At 56.5% G+C, this 15325-nt stretch overlaps 1 protein-coding gene across 2 annotated transcripts in view; it reads left to right on the top strand.

The window, feature by feature from the left end:
• IL6R (interleukin 6 receptor) overlaps window positions 1-15325 on the top strand; it is a 41733-nt gene continuing 26408 nt past the window's right edge. For both annotated transcript variants that reach the window (XM_032398660.1, XM_032398658.1), the window contains exon 1: window positions 1-207. In XM_032398660.1, coding sequence (XP_032254551.1) covers window positions 123-207 — 85 coding nt within the window. In that variant the 5' untranslated portion in view covers window positions 1-122. The remainder of the gene's footprint in view (window positions 208-15325) is intronic.

Genomic DNA, 15325 nt, shown 5'->3' with positions numbered 1-15325 from the left:
TCGTCCTGCGCTGCCGGCCGCTCGGGGCTCTGGGGCGGGCGCCAGCGGGAAGGCGCGGCGACACGGAGCCGGGCCGTCGCCGGGCCCAGGGACTGCCCTCGGGGCCTCGCCGTGGAGGAGACATGCTGGCCCTGCGCTGCGCGCTGCTCGCCGCCCTGCTGGCCGCGCGGGGGGCCGTCCTGGCCCCAGGGGGCTGCCCGGAGCCCGGTAAGAGCCGCGCGCGCCTGGGGGGCGGGGGCGGCCGGCGGGAGAAGGGGGACGGCGCCCCTTTGCGGTGGCCGCGGAGGTCCCCGCGGGCGCCCCACCGCGTCCTGCCCGCTGAGCCGGCCGCGGCGCGTTGTCGGAAGCCTCCCGAGCCTCCGGCCTGCGCCCCGCCGGGCCGCACAGAGGGCAGAGGTCCCGGCGGCGTGGGGTCTCCCGCCCGCGCGGCCCGTGTAGGAGCCTCCGGCGCCCGCAGCTCCGGGGCCCGTGGCTCCCCGCCCCCAGGGCCCGGACCGCGAAGGGCTGGTCCCCCGCCGCACTCGCTTGGGCTTGGGCTTCGGCAGCCCCGGGCGCCAGCAAGCCGTGTGCCCCGCGCCGGGAATTTCACCCGAGTCGGGAGTCGGTCGGCTTGGGGCCGGCGCGGACTGGGCTCCTTGCAGAGGAGAGGAGGGCGAGGCAGAGGGCAGCGGGCACTTCTGCCCCTGTTGACTGTCATCAGCCCTTGGCAGCCGGGCCCTCCTGCGGGCCCTGGCAGCGTGCCCAGCCGTGTGTCCCGGCTCTCCTCTAGCCCGGCGCGGCCACTGCTTCTCAGGAGGTTGATTTTAGGGTCCGAGGGCTTCTGTGGGGAGCAGCCTGAAGGTTTCTGGGAACAGTTGGCTCCTGTCCTGGGAGAACATCCTCAGCTCGACCTCTCTCTCTGATGGGAGAGAGGACTCCAGGGCCACAGGCTGATGAGCTGCCTGCCTTCTGGATGGTGACACCCCCTTGCTCTGGGCAGAGGGAAGTAAAGGGGTTCTGAGCACACGGTGAGCCCTGCCGGGAGCAGTCACTGTCGACTGGAGCCTCAGGTACCTTCACCTGTGTGCCGGGCCTCTGCTGGATCTAAAACATACTTTGTTCCAGAGGAGACAGGTTCAGAGAGTTTGGGACGGGAGGTTGTCGGGTCCTTGGCGGAGGCCCACCCTTCCATGGCTCCAGTGCTGTAGACCCTCAAGACTCCCAAATGCAGAACTAGCCCTGCAGGCAGAGCTGGGGGGTGTTGGGGGCCAGCTGAGAGCCGTGCCCGCCGGCTGAGGGCTGGGGCAGAAGGGGCCAGGGGAAGGGAATTGTGGTCTGGGCTAGTCCCACTGCAGTGCAGAGGCCTGCAAGGCGGGGATGAGGCTTCAGGCTCCCTTGGCTGCATCGGTTGCTCCTCACACCACACCCCAGGGCACCTGCCCCAGGGGGATCCTGCCGTAGTGGCTGTGCCCTCTGGCTCCTAGGAGGTTGCAAGGGGCAGCCCGTTGAAGTCAGTCTCTATCTGCCTGGTGGTCTGTAGGGACGGGCGAGGTGGTCTCGAGGCCCGGACAGCCCAGGAAAGGCAGAACTGAGAGTTGGGGGAGGAAGTGAAAGCCCAGCTCAGAAGGAAAATGCAGAGAAGTAGAAAATACCCAGCTCTTCTCCCACACCCACACAGACTCAGCCCACAAGCTGGGGAATAAAAATAAAGACATTGTCCAGGAAGCAGGCCGCAGATGACTGTGACTGTCCCGCTTTGGAGGGGGCAGCAGAGGCTGATGCTGCGTGAGGGGAAATCCGCCGGTTCTCCAGGCTGGGGGCTCGCCTAGCCGGGAGGCGCGCTTTCCTCGCAGTTAGTGGCTGCCCACGTGCCCGAGAGCTGACAGCCTGCCCAGGTGTGCTTGCCGTCTGGGGGCCCTGACCGGCGGGGACTCAGGTGTTGGGCGTGGAAGTCCTGGACACGGGTGACTCAGGTTCCTTCCGCCTTCTGCAGAGCTCGACGGGGCACAAACAAGCACATACAGCTTTAAGTCTCTTCAAAGACCTGTCTCGACTTCTGAACTTCCCTGAGGCGACTTCTTCCTGCCCCCACTGCCTACCTGTTCCTGGCCTCACCCGAAATCAGTATTTCTCAGAAGGGCAGTTTTGGATCTAGTTGTATCAGAATTCGTGTCTGTGTTGGCTAAGTTTTGGCCCCCACACCAGATTTACTGAAGAGAGAGATCTGGCAGTGAGGCTCGGAAGTGTCCTTTTCTACACATGCTTGTGATTTGCTGGCCTGGGGATGACTGGCTCACGTGTGTGCTTGAGAGGCTGAAGGAAAGCCCTCCCCCCTCAGGCTTCTAGTTGCCAGAAATCTCTCTCCCCGCTTTGGCTCTGCCCTTGTTTATTCATTTCGGCAAACACTGAGTCCGTGTAAAGCCCTATGGGGCCTCTGTGGGACCAGCCACCCAGACTCCACCCTAAAAGGAGCTTGAACATGGCCAACAGTAAGTCCCTGAGAGGGACTGAGAAAACCCAGCTGTCTGAGGCCTTGTGGTACCAACTTCCCAAAGACAAATTGTCTGGAGATGGGGACGGACGGAGGAACCAGACCCCAGGTGGCAGGCGCATGACCTCGGCAGACTGGGTCAGCACACCCTCCGGGTGCTGGGTGTTTGTGAGGATTACACGAAGCAACCGGGTGCTCACCGCTGTAAATATGCACCCTCCTTCCCCTGTCCCACCCGGCCTGCGTGCCTCTGACCTGGTAGCCACTTGCCAGGTGTGGCTATTCCATTTAAATTAATTATAATGAAGTCAGATCACAAATGTTAGTTTCTTGGTTGCTCTGCAGTGTGTGAGTAGTGGTAGCGTCCTGGACACGGACAGCGCATCTCCATCACTTTGGGAAGTTCTGCTGGACACTGGCCTGTGTCTGCCCCAGCTTTCCTGCTGCAGCTTCCTTTACCCCTCTCCAGACCTCGTCTTCTCCACGGGGGACAGCGTGGGGACAGCTCACCGTCACGGGTGGTGCTCATGGCTTGGAGCCGGACAGATCTCTGCCCAACCCTGCCGTGTAGAAATGATGTGAGCTTTTGTGAGTGAGTTTACCTCTTGGAGACTCACCGTCCTCATCTGGAAAATATAAATAATTATATACTTGATTGGTGGCTGTAAAGATGAGAGGAGAGAAGGTATAGAAAAGCCCCTCCTGCAGAGCGTGTGCTGAGGCTCGAGTAGCTAATAATTCCCGCATTTGAGCAAAGTGTTTTGACTGTTCCAGATGCTATTCTTAGAACTGTAGATGCAAAAATGAGCAAAACAGACAAAAATCCCTGGCTCCCTGGCGCTTCAGTTGATGGAAATGTGAGTTAAATGCGTAACATGATGGTTACTAGCGCCAAGGGGGGAAATGCAGCAGGGGAGGGAGCCTGGGACTGTGTGCATATGTAGGGGCAGTGGAACTGGCCTTTCTGAGGGGGGGCCTGGGATGTTCTCATGGACAGGGTGACATTTGAACGAAGGCCTGGAGGAAATACGAAACTCTTTAGAGATTCCTTATACTCCCATTTTGGGCAGGGAAATTCCAGCCTCCCCTTTAGCAGTCTGATCCTGTCTGATACTGAGGGCCCGTTAGGTTCTGGAGCCGAGGGCTCCGTGTGGACACTCAGTGCCCCTTAGACACCAGCTGGGCGGGGAAGCGCTAAATGTCATGTCATCAGCTGCCATCAAGGTAGGAGTCTTTAAAAGAGAATCTTTGAGGGCTGGAGTGGCAAAGGAAGGCTTTTAACCTCTGGTCTGGCGAGGCCCCGGTGGCTTCCTTTGGGTAATTAATCTGTGTGCTTTACTCTCTCCTCTGGGCTTGAGATCCAACGAGGTCTGCAGTCCTTGGCGGAGTCGGCCTTTTCCAGCGTGGTGCCGGGTCCTCAGCAGGCCCCCCCCCCCCCCCCCCCCCCCCACCACTCCTACCTGTCTCGGGGCTCTGTCTCGGGGCTCTCCCCCTAGCAGTGTGGCCCTGAGGCCCTGCATCCAGGCTGCCTCTCCAGCCCCTGTTCTCTGTGTCCCTCCACCTCCTAGCTGTCTTTCCTGAAAAGCATCTGTTGCTCTTCCCTCTCTACTTGGCCATTATGATAACCGCGGGCAGAGAAGAGCGCCGCTTCTGCTCAGCACGGAGCCGAATGTTTGAGGGTTAGACCCACTGTGCACGTGGGACAGGCCACAGGACGGGCAGGTTTTGTTGGAGGGGAAGATCACGAGGTCAGTTCCGGACATACTGGAACGGAGACTTCCATCAGACAACCAGCGGGAAGACGCTGAGGAGCTGGACGCAGGAAGCTGGAGTTTGGGAATGAGGACTGGGCTTGAGGTGTGACTATGGGAGTCGGTTAACGGCAGGTGTCATTCCAGGCCTTGGGGTGGCTGGCCTCACACAGGTGAGTGTAGCTGGGGGCCAGGAGCGAGGAGGCCCCAGTGCACCCTTCTCAGGCTGGTCGGGGAGGAGGAGGAGCTGAGGCCGGTGGAGTCGGAGGGAGCCAGGAGAGCTGCTGTCTGACAGCCCAGGGAGGACAGCTTGTCGAAGAGGAGGGTGCAGTCCACGGCGTCCCACGGTGTCCCGCTGGGCGGGGGCCAGGCAAGAGCAGGGCTGGGCCCCGACCGGTGCACCTAGCAACAGGCAGGCCTTCGGTGACCTTCACAGGAGGGGTGTCAGTGAAATGGTGGAGGCCGGAGGCTGCCGGGAGTGGATTCACAAGAGGATGGGAGCAGGGAAACTGGGAACGGCAGGCACAGGCTGCTCTTTGAGGGTGCGAGCTATAAAGGGGGTAAAGAAATGGAGTGTGCCTTCGCTGGAAAAGTGGGGTCAAGAAAAGGGATTTCTAGAAAGATGACTGAACTGTCAGCTTGCTTGCATGCTGATGGAAATGATGCAGCAGGTTGGCGGAGGTGAGAGCTGCTGAAACAGTCCTTGAGTGGGCGAGAGGAGACTGAGGCTCAGAGAGGTTACAACTTGCCCAAGATCACACAGCGAGGAAGTGACAGGCCCAGCTCTGAACCCCGCTATTTGCACTAAATCACATGTGCTGCTGAGTGCACCCCCACCCCCCGCCCGCAAAGTACAGTGACGCCAAGGTCACCTTCACTCTTCACAGCATCCACAGCCGAGGCTCACCAACACCACGCCTTGGTGTGGCCCAGGCAGGGTCTGCTGCCTGTCTTAAGTATTGAACAGTGCAGAAGGCCGCGTGCACACCTCCTTCTCCCCCCTATGCATCCACAGCCCTTTCCATGGGGCTGTTTGCAAGTGCCAGTCACTGTCAGGGAGCTTGCCCTGGGGGAGGCAGCTGGTTCTGTGTGGGGTCGGGCCCTCCAGGCCTGTGTCTTGCTGCCCCCCAGTGTGGGGCAGGTTACTTCAAGCCTAGGCAGGCAAGACTTCCAACACAAAATTAATGGGGCTTGATGGGTGTTATTGACTCTGGGAGCCCACTGGGATGGGAGGAGGGGAGGCTATAGCCTGAGGACTGTCCTGCAGAAGACTGGAGACACACTCATGCGGTGGCGATAAGAATTGTTGAGCCGCCTGGGCGGCTCAGTCCATGAAGCGGCCGACTCTTAGTTTCGGCTCAGGTTGTGATCTCAGGGTGGAGGGATTGAGCCCCAAGTCAGGCTCCACACTCAGCGTGGAGTCTGCTTGGGATTCTCTCCCTCTCCCTCCCTCCCCCGCCCCCGCTCCTGCACGCTCTCTCTCTCTCTCTCTCTCTCCAATTGCTCATATTTCATGAGAGATTAGGTACGTCTGAAAAATAAGGCTGGGGTTTTAACCTTAATTATCGAATGTGAGCCTCACAACAGCATCTTGAAGTGCGTAGTCTTATCATTTCCAATTTATGGATGGGGAAGTGGGATCTGAAGAGCCTGAGAAGCTAGCCTGAGGCCTCGTAGGTCCTAAGTGACGCCCTGCGGTTGGAACTTGGGTCTGAGCCCTGTGCTTGGCCTCTTGACCACTGCACACAGTGGACTAGGAAAGAACGCAGATAAAGAGTTTCCTCTTAATGTCTGGGTGTCTTATTACATGGATACGCAGAGTCCTTTACCCATCTCCTTCTGGCGGGCACCTTCTTGTTTCTCGTCTTGCCGTGACGGGCAGCGGTGGGGGGAACAACCACACAGCACTCATGACACCACGGTGTGAGAACACCTGCAGGATAAGTTCCCCAAAGGGGAGTCTGTGGGTCGAAAACCGTGTACGGTTGTAATTTTGAGAGAGAATAGAAGCTGCACCAATTCGGACCCCCAGCGGCAATGAGCGAATGCCTGGGTCCCTACACCTTTGTCCGAAGTATTTACCTTATCTGAGTGAGATTGTATAGGTGTTTCCATGTTTAAGAGACATTTGCTTAACCTACTTCTATGAACTGCATGTTCATATTCATTGCCTACTTAAAAAATTTGGGTTGTTGGTCTTTTTCTTATTGCTTACATATATTAAGGAATTTAGGCCTTTATGATGTGATTTATGAATATTTTTCTCTGGTTTGTCATTTGTCTTTTGACTTTTTGGGGGGAGATGGTGTTTGCCGTGCAGATTTTTTAAAAATGTAGTTGAACTTATCAATCTCTACGATGTCTAGGTGTTGTAGCATACTTAATGAGATCTTCCCTATTCTAATATTATTTTAAAAGATTATTCTTCTTTTTTTTTTTTCTGGTGGCTTGAAGAGTTTTTTACATTTAAATATTTGATCCATTTTGAGTTTATCATAGACTGATGCATGAGGTGTGACTCTTTTTTTCCCCAGTTATAACCTAATGTCCCTTTACAGTTTATTGAATAATCCATTTCCCCCACACTGGTTTTATTTTATTTATTTATTTACTTAGAGTGGGGAGGGGCAGAGGGAGAGAGAATCTCAAGCAGACTCCCTGCTGAGTGCAGAGCCCCACATGCGGCTCGATCTCATGACCCTGAGAGCACGACCTGAGCTGAAATCAAGAGCAGGTCCCTCAACGCACTGAACCACCCCGGCGCCCCTCCCCCACTGATTTTAAAGAAGTGACCTTTCAAATCTGCCAAATGCTTAAATGCTTGGGTTTATCCTGCTTCTCGGCGTAGCGAGTAGTTGGTAGCGCTCGTTCTGAGGCCTGTTGCCTGGGTCTGACCCAGGCTCCCCCTTGACTGGCAGTGTCACCGGCCTCCTCCTCCGAGAGACAGACTGTTGGGAGGATCGGGGTGGGATATGTGTGTGCCTCTGTGTGGCCAGGGCTCAGACTGAGCTACTTTTTTAAGATTGTGGTAAAATACACATCAAATTTTTTTTTTTTAAAGATTTTATTTATTTATTTGACAGAGACAGCGAGAGCAGGAACACAAGCAGGGGGAGTGGGAGAGGGAGAAGCAGGCCCCCCCACCCGAGCAGGGAGCCCGATGTGGGCTCGATCCCAGGACCCCGGGATCATGACCTGATCCAAAGGCAGATGCTTAACGACTGAGCCACCCAGGCGCCCCAATACACATCAGATTTATCATCTTGGCCATTTTAAAGTGTGCAGTTCATTAGTGCAGACTAAGCAATTTTCGGCTATTGTTATTTCTGAGCCATTTCTAGTTTTTCCATGCTTTCTCGTCTGTTTGTGATGGTATCATACTGCTTTAAGGTTTGGTCGGGCCCATCCCTGTCTCCTTCCTCCGCTTCCTCAGAATCATCCTGGCCGCCCTTGCTGACTTTTCCTTTTGAATCAGCTTGTCGTGTTCTAAAAAGTTCCCGTTGGTATTTTTATTAGGATCAGGTAGACTTTGCAGGTTGGTGTAGGGAGCACTCACAGTGCCGAGTCTTCCTGTCTCAGAGTGTCCCAGGCCGGGGGCTCCAGGCTTCACAGCTGCCTGCCGCCCGTTGGGAACCGCGTCCTTCCTGGGGACCCGGGGCGGGCTGGACGGACCAGTGAGGCGCGCAGGTGCGTGTGCGCGCGTGTCCCAGGCCCGAGCGCAGGCAGCCGTGGGACTTCGGGAGCTGACTTGGGGGCCTTCATACAAATGTGCGTGGCGGCGCCACACGCCCACAGACAAGAGCGCTCAGCGTAAAAGTGCAGCTCGGTGAGTTGTCACAAAGCGCACGCCCACGGGGCCACCACTCAGATGAGGAGCAGAAGGCGATCCGCCCCCCGCCCCACCCCGCCACCACCACTCTGCGGCTCCTCAGGTCTAGGGGGGTGGGCTGTGGGTGCCGTTTGGGGCCGGGGCGCCAGGCAGGACCTTCTGCGAGCGCGCAGAGGACACCGCCCGCCTCCCAGCGGGCCAGGCTCCCGCCAAGGCTGAGTTCAGAGATGCGAACGGCTGTGCTCCGGGAGGGCCAGCCAAGAGGTGGACACGGCCCGGCCGGCCACGCGACCCACGGGCACCGGGCCCCAGCTAGCGGGCTGCGGCCCCCACGGTGGCTCTCTGCCCAGCACCCCCAGCCCAGCCCCTTTCTGGCCCGAGGCAGAGTCAGTCTCACTGGGCCTCTGGGGCCGCTGGACTGTTTGCCCTCCTTCCCTGTCTTTCTCTCTAATTACGTGATAATCTCGGGGAGGTGACCTGGCCAGACCTTCCGGGCCTGGCCAGCAGATTACCTCTGAGGCCTCTGGGGCAGGATTACACATTTTTCTCTGGAGTTGGTCACCATGAGGGGCTGAGAGCCAGCATCCAGCACCTCCTTTGTATGGGTCCTGAGGAGCCTCCTCTCCCCAAGCAGGGTGTAGTCCACGGTGGGAGCCAAGGTAAACACCAACTCTGCCAAATACAAGGCAAATACAGGCAGGTACTGGACCGCAAACAGGAGAGAGGAGGGGCGGGGCTGCCGGCAGGGGTCAGGGTCTGGGGAGGTGGGGCTGGGAAGAGGCGGGTTGGGGGTGGGTTAGAGAAAGGGGCAGGGCCTCAGCTTAGAGCCTGTGGCCTGACCTCTCCGTGGGACCTGGGGACTTTAGGCATTTAGGCATGGGAATGGGTGACCTGGTGAGAGCAGGAGTGTGTGTGTGTGGGGGGGCGTCACACACTGCTTCCTTAGGGAAGGTCAGGGTGCTTGGGCCCTGACTCCAGGTGGAGGGTGTGCCTGAGGAGGCCTGTTGCCCTCACCTCCCTCACACCTAGGACTCCCTTCCAGGAGCTTCTGTGATGGGTGGAAAGGCAGGAGACGAGCAGGAACCGACAGGTGGTGGGCAGCCCAGAGAAGGGGGAGCTCGGGGGAGCTCCAGGGGAGCCCAGAGAGGCACCTGCCCCGGGGCAGAGAGACTCTTGGCTGGAGCAGATGCGGACTCCCCACCTCACCAGCTGTTAGAATTTGGCAAGTTCCTGAACTGCTCTGAACTTCGGTGCTTCAATCATGCTACGGGGACAAGCTTCCCTTCCTGGCAGGGTGGTTGTGAGGAGCAGCAAGCTCCTGGGTGAATCACCGGGCATGCTAAGTGCTCATGATGGCTAATGAGCATTATGATTATTACACGGAAATCAGGAAATGTGTTTCAGCTGGTAGATGGAGAGCACTGGGGACGTATTCTAGGCTCCCCAGGACCAAATTCTGCATTTGGACACAGGGACCCACGTCCTTCTGGATACTTCTCAGCAGCCGCTCCCTTCAGCTGAAGGCCTTTATTGCTGAGCAGGGATCCGTTTTCTCTCTGACCCCTCCTGAAATCCTGGGCCTCTGCAACCCGAGAGGCTGGAGCCCATCCCGCGCTGCCAGTGGCCCGTCAGCCAGACCCGAGTCCCTGCTCAGAAGCCAGGGCCGTGGGATTGGCAGGTGCGCACTAAGCCCGTCCTCAGTGGCGGTGTGCTGGGCAGCTCGCTCACCACTTACGTAAGTGCGGCCGGGAAGCTGAACGTGTTTTTGCTGGCAAGAACAACTGCAGGCTGTGACAGAGTTGAGAAATATGTCTCCGTGTGCATGTTTTTCTGATTATTGACATTTGCAGGTTTATTTGAAGATGAAAAAAGTAGGAAAACAGCAAAGCTGTTTGGGTTTCTGGCACCCAACCTGAGGTCCAGAACGGGGAGGGGCCCCGTTTCCCAGGGCTGTGCTGCAGAGTCCCCAGTGGTGGTGGGGCCCCAGCGCCCCAGAGACTGGGATGGCTTGGGCCTGAGGGGCCTGCAGGTGTGGGATTGGTTGCCAGGGGTTACTTCCTGTCGAGGAAGGGGAGGCAGGGATGTTGTGGGAATTGCCCTCCCTGAGAGCTTTCCAGGGAGAGAAGCAGCATTTGTCTGAGGGCACCGGGACCTGGCTCTCATCCTTCTCCAAACCAAAGTCATCAACTATTAGAATAATAAACCTATCGATTAATTCCATGTTTTCAAGCTGGTATTGTCTGAGGTGAACAGACACAGACGTGCTTCCTGATCTCTGAGAGCTGAGGACTCCACACGGTGAGATGCTAGGGGCAGGAACGGGGTCTGAATGCTCGCTTCACAGAGAAAGAGGGGCTCAGCCAGCGGCTCTGTAAGGAGCCCGAGGCTGCCCGTGAATCGTGGCAAGACTGGGGATGGACTCGGGCCTCCTGTCCCTTCCACACCAGGCTGTCCCCACTCCTAGATGCATAGTTCATGGTAAGCGTCAGGCCGGGAGACCCGACACCAAGTGCTTTGGCATTCAGGGAGGCGATGTTGGGACCTTTGTTTTCAGGAGTGGACACTTCTGATTTCGGTCCCAGGTGATGTGCTTTCATCCTCCGCAGAACCCTTGTCTTTGCAGGAAGCTGGGGTGCAGGGTACCACTGTCCTGCTTCTGACACTGGCCTTGGGACAAACAAAGAAGGCTCCCAGTCCTTGACTGCCCTCCCCCCCCCACTGTCTCCTGCCTCCAGGGCGCTTTATGCAGGAGCTGGGGGGAAAGGGGGGGACAGCGGGCTCATTCTCGAGGGGATTGGAGGATAAACAGAAGGAAGGAGCGGGACTGGCTCCTGTTGGGGCTGGAGGCCTTGAGCCTGTGCCCTTCCATCTGAAGAGGCAGGTCTCACCCTCTTAGGACCCCACATGCCCACTCCCCTGTGGGCTTTCACTTTTTGGCGCCTTTTCCAGCTATTCCCTCCTGATGGAACAGGGGTACTCCACTGATCAGACCCCTGACTCAGATCTCCCTTCCCTGGAGCCTCAGCACGACGGGGACCGTTAGCTCGGGATGGCCTGGGCTTCGTGCGGTTTGACATTACAGTATGGACAAGAGGAAGAGGACTCTTGGTGCCTAGTGGTGTTGACTATCCATTCTCCCCGAGTGAGGACTTCTGGCCTTGCCCGTGATGGAGCGCAGAAACCCTTGCATTCTTAGGAGGGGCAGGCATAGGCTTGCAACCTGCCCCCCAGACAGCAGAGCAGTTGCTTGGGGACAGGTGCCGAGTTGCGTGCTTTTCGTTCAGTGCTAGAGTGTGCAGGCCAGCTCCTCCCTGCTGCCCCCATCGCCCAGGGTGGGAGTGAGGGCCATGGAGATGCATCTGGAAGAATGGCTGGAGCAAGAAGGGGCCGCCCAGGAGCAGACAAGCAGGGGCAGATGGGGAGGAACCATGACCTTGTGCAGACCAGGGGATCCGGCCAGCAGAGCTGAAGGGCTGTAGAGCAGAGCGAAAGTGACAAGTAACAGGGCACAGAGCCCAAGGGCGGGTGAACCCTCTCAGACCTGGAGGGGCTTGTCCTGAGGAGCCCACCCTCACCTTCCCCTGTTCCCTGGCTTCCCTTGTGCTCTGCCCCACCTCCTTCTCCCTCCTGAGACTGAATAACTTGGACAGACCCAGGCTATGTTGCTTCTTTGTTTTAAACGAATATATATTCGTTCTGAGAATAATACAGCTTATAGAAAATCTAAAAACTGGGACACCTGGGTGGCTCAGTCGTTAATCATCTGCCTTCGGCTCAGGTCATGATCTCAGGGTCCTGGGATCGGCCCCACATCGGGCTCCCTGCTCAGCGGGAAGCCTGCTTCTCCCTCTCCCACTCCCCCTGCTTGTGTTCTCTCTTTCTCTGACAAATAAATAAAATCTTTAAAAAAAAAAAAAGAAAATCTAAAAACTGTGGGAAGATGGAAGGAAGAGAAAGAAATCACGTCCAGTCCCACCCTCTGGAGAGGTGGGCAGAGGTGCCAGGAGGGCACTGGGGACATCATTTCCTCCCTTCAAGGAGACGCTCGGAGGCTCCCGCCCAGCCACGCGGTTGCTGTGGGCACGGGCTCGGAGAATGGTCGGGAGCAGCGGTGAGTGGTGGCCGGGGGGGGGGGGGGGGACAGCCTTGCCCATTCTGGCATTAGCACGATTATTTTCTTGTGGTCTTTCCTGAGTATTTGACCAGCCTGCACGGAGTGCTTTTAGAAGCATAGTTAACAGTGTTCTTCACAGGTTCTTGAAAAAACATAGTTTGCACGCTTTTTTTTTTGAGTAACCCTCTGTGCTCAACGTGGGCCTTGAACCCATGACCCTGAGATCAAGAGTTGCATGCTCTACCGACTGAGCTAGCCGGGCAGCCCTGGAAGAAACACATTTTGAAGAAGCCTGGGACAAGCAATAGTTGCCAATGGGTGGTTTATAATTAATCATTCCCCATTAAAAAAAAATAGTGACTCAGTTTTAAAGATTCAGAAAACCATTACTCAAGCTACTTGGCAGAGGGAGTGGCCATCACGTTGCTCCCCCAGCTCTGCTTTTGTGGACGAGAAAAAAAGCCTTTTGATTTGCAATTTCTCTGAGCTGCCCCAGTGCTTTGGGCATTGTTCGAGCGAGCGGGGAAGGAATGGCCCTGCTGTTGATCAGGCTGGTCACTGCACACGGCAGGAGCTTCCGTCTGAACTGGGGGAGGGAGGTGGGCAGAGAAGCAAATTTCCTGGAATGGGCAAGTGCAGAAGCAGGAGAGAGCTCCCTCTGGCTCCAGGCTCCTGTTTTCTTTCGGCGGCATCTCTGCAGACTCCTCCGGACTCCTCCACTCCTCCGGTCTGCGGCGGGGGGCTGTGCAGCTTGGGGGGGGGCGCGAGGGGGGGTTAGCAGCACCATTGAGACCCCTGTGTCATCTGTGGCTAGCACTCTTGGCCGTTTCCGGTGGGGAGGCCCTGTCCCTGGGGTCCCTCTCGGGCACCCTACATTAAACCTGCATTAAGCACACGCTGAGTTCTTTGATGAGTATTAGTGGGAGCCCCTGTCTCACAGTCATGGCTGGGGAAAGTGTCAATGAAAGGATGAGCCACGTGTGGACCTTCGTGCAACCTGCCTGTGTCTGTTGGGTCTGTTGTGTCAGGTGAATTCTGATTTCCGCTCCTCAGCTGATGAGGGATCGTGAAGCTCCGCGCCGACCAGCACAGTCCTCTTCGGCGGTATCTCCGTCTTAGTTCCTACAGTGGTGGTAGCTTGTGTGTGAGCTTGACATCTGTGTTAACTTTCATCCTTAGAGCTGCTTTAGCAAGTGGAAAATGGAGAAGTAAAAATATGGATACGGTGATCAGAAGTATTGGGTGGTAAAAATAAAATCTTAAAAAAACAAACAAAAGATAGGGGTGCCTGGTGGCTCCGTGCATAGAGCATGTGACTTGATCTCAGGTGTAGAGGTTAGGCGGGTCTTCTAAAACAGAGCCTCATCGGGCACAGATGGAAATCATTCTGTGGGCCAGGCGCACCCATCTGGTGCCCATCGGCGTACACGCATTGACTGCGTGTTTGGTCATGAGGGAACAGGACACATGTGACACACGCACTGGGACTGGCAGTCCTGCTCCAGGAGAGTCCTGGGCAAATGACCAGGAGCACACGTGAGAAAGTTGGTCGCCACACCCTGGTGCAGCAGGACGCTGGAAGCCACCCAGCCCTCGCGGAGCAGGAGAACCACTTGAGTGCACAGTGGAGTATCACAGGCATGAAGGTGGGTGAGTCCCAGAGCCATAATGAATGGCGAAAGCACGTTCCAGCAGACTACATACAGACCTTTTATATAAAGCCTCCAAATCAATCAAGGCCAAGAAAAAATTAGGGGTCTGTGCACAGTGAACCTATTATCAAAGGTAAAGGACGGTTGCACCCAAACTGTAACACTGCCAGGGCAGGGCTTCCGGGACAGTGGCTGTGCGAGGGCTGGGGGTGTCTCATGCTTCCTACCTTCTGTGTGTATTACATGTATTACTGTGCGTGTGTTCAGTATTTGGGAGTACCTTTAAAAACCATATCTGAAACGCTGGAAATACATTATTGAGGATTCCATATGAAGGGTGTGCTGTAATTCGGGCTTTTCAGAGCCCTTTCAAGCCATCTGGGCAGGGAAGCACCCTCAGGGGACCTGAGCTTCGGGGGGCTGGGACTTTGCTGCTGTTGGGAAGTGTGGTTCCTGTGTCCCCGTTCTGCTGTGGGGAATGCGTCTCCTGTCCTTGAGGGCAGGGTCTCTCTGCTGCCGGTGTCCTCCTCACTGGCCCCTGCCGCTGGGCGCCTTCTCGAATATTTGTGGAATGTAGGACAGAGGGAGGGGATATCAAGGCCAAGGGGTCTAAGGAACCTGCCCAAATTGACCCCCTGCACGGTGAGATTCAACTACCTTTCTCATCCAGAGTCCAAGGCTCTGGTGAAGAAACCTGGCAAGGACCGGCAGCTACCCTGCCCCTGTCCCCAAGCTGCCAGCCTCAGGGCAGAGGGTGCTGGGGGGGGGGGGGCATCAGGCTCCACGTGGTGAAGTGAGGAGGACACCTGAAGGCCGTGAGCTGTGTCCAGCGGTCGCTCTGGGGGTGCTCTCCTCCTGGAAGGCTCGCTGACCCTTAGTCCCTCTGACTGCCACTTTGGATGGGCGGGAGGAAGGACAGCCTGCCAAGTGTGACATAAAGTCCTCCCGAGCAAGAAGGCTTAGCAGGTCAGACACGGTGATGCTGGCCCTCCAGGCCCGGGAGCTCGGGAGAAGGTGAGGGCGGTTCCTGCTGGGCTTTTCCGAAATCTTTGGCCAGATTTATTGCTGCTCCTCGCTAATAAATCGTTTGAAGGGCCAAGTGTGCTTAATATGAAAACTGGCCTCGATTCCCTTAGCTGGGTGGACTCATTTAATTAATTGGTTAGACTAGTTTTATCTCAAATTCTGTGACTCTATTTAACCTATACTAAAAAAAGTTTACCTGTTCCTTTAATTTTCAATATTATTTTCCTTGAGTAGCACATACATGATATTTTTCAGGGGTAGGGAGCACATTTATTTTTTACCTTCTAATTTGCTCCCTAGAATAAAAATAGCGTGGTCCTACAGGTTTCATAGACAGGAGTGGGTCCCCGGACAGAGGGCCACACCCCAGTTGTGCAGCAAGCTTACTGGTGACCTTGGGCAGACCTCTGTGTCTTACTGTCTGTAAAATGGGCCACCTATGGTGACGCTCCAGGGATCCTGAGACTTCTCATTTGGTCCTGC

The sequence above is a fragment of the Phoca vitulina genome, unplaced genomic scaffold (genome assembly GCF_004348235.1).
Source record: "Phoca vitulina isolate PV1807 unplaced genomic scaffold, GSC_HSeal_1.0 scaffold118, whole genome shotgun sequence".
Taxonomy (NCBI): domain Eukaryota; kingdom Metazoa; phylum Chordata; class Mammalia; order Carnivora; family Phocidae; genus Phoca; species Phoca vitulina.
Note: the sequence above shows the minus strand (reverse complement) of the source record. Positions and strands in the feature narration are given on the sequence as shown.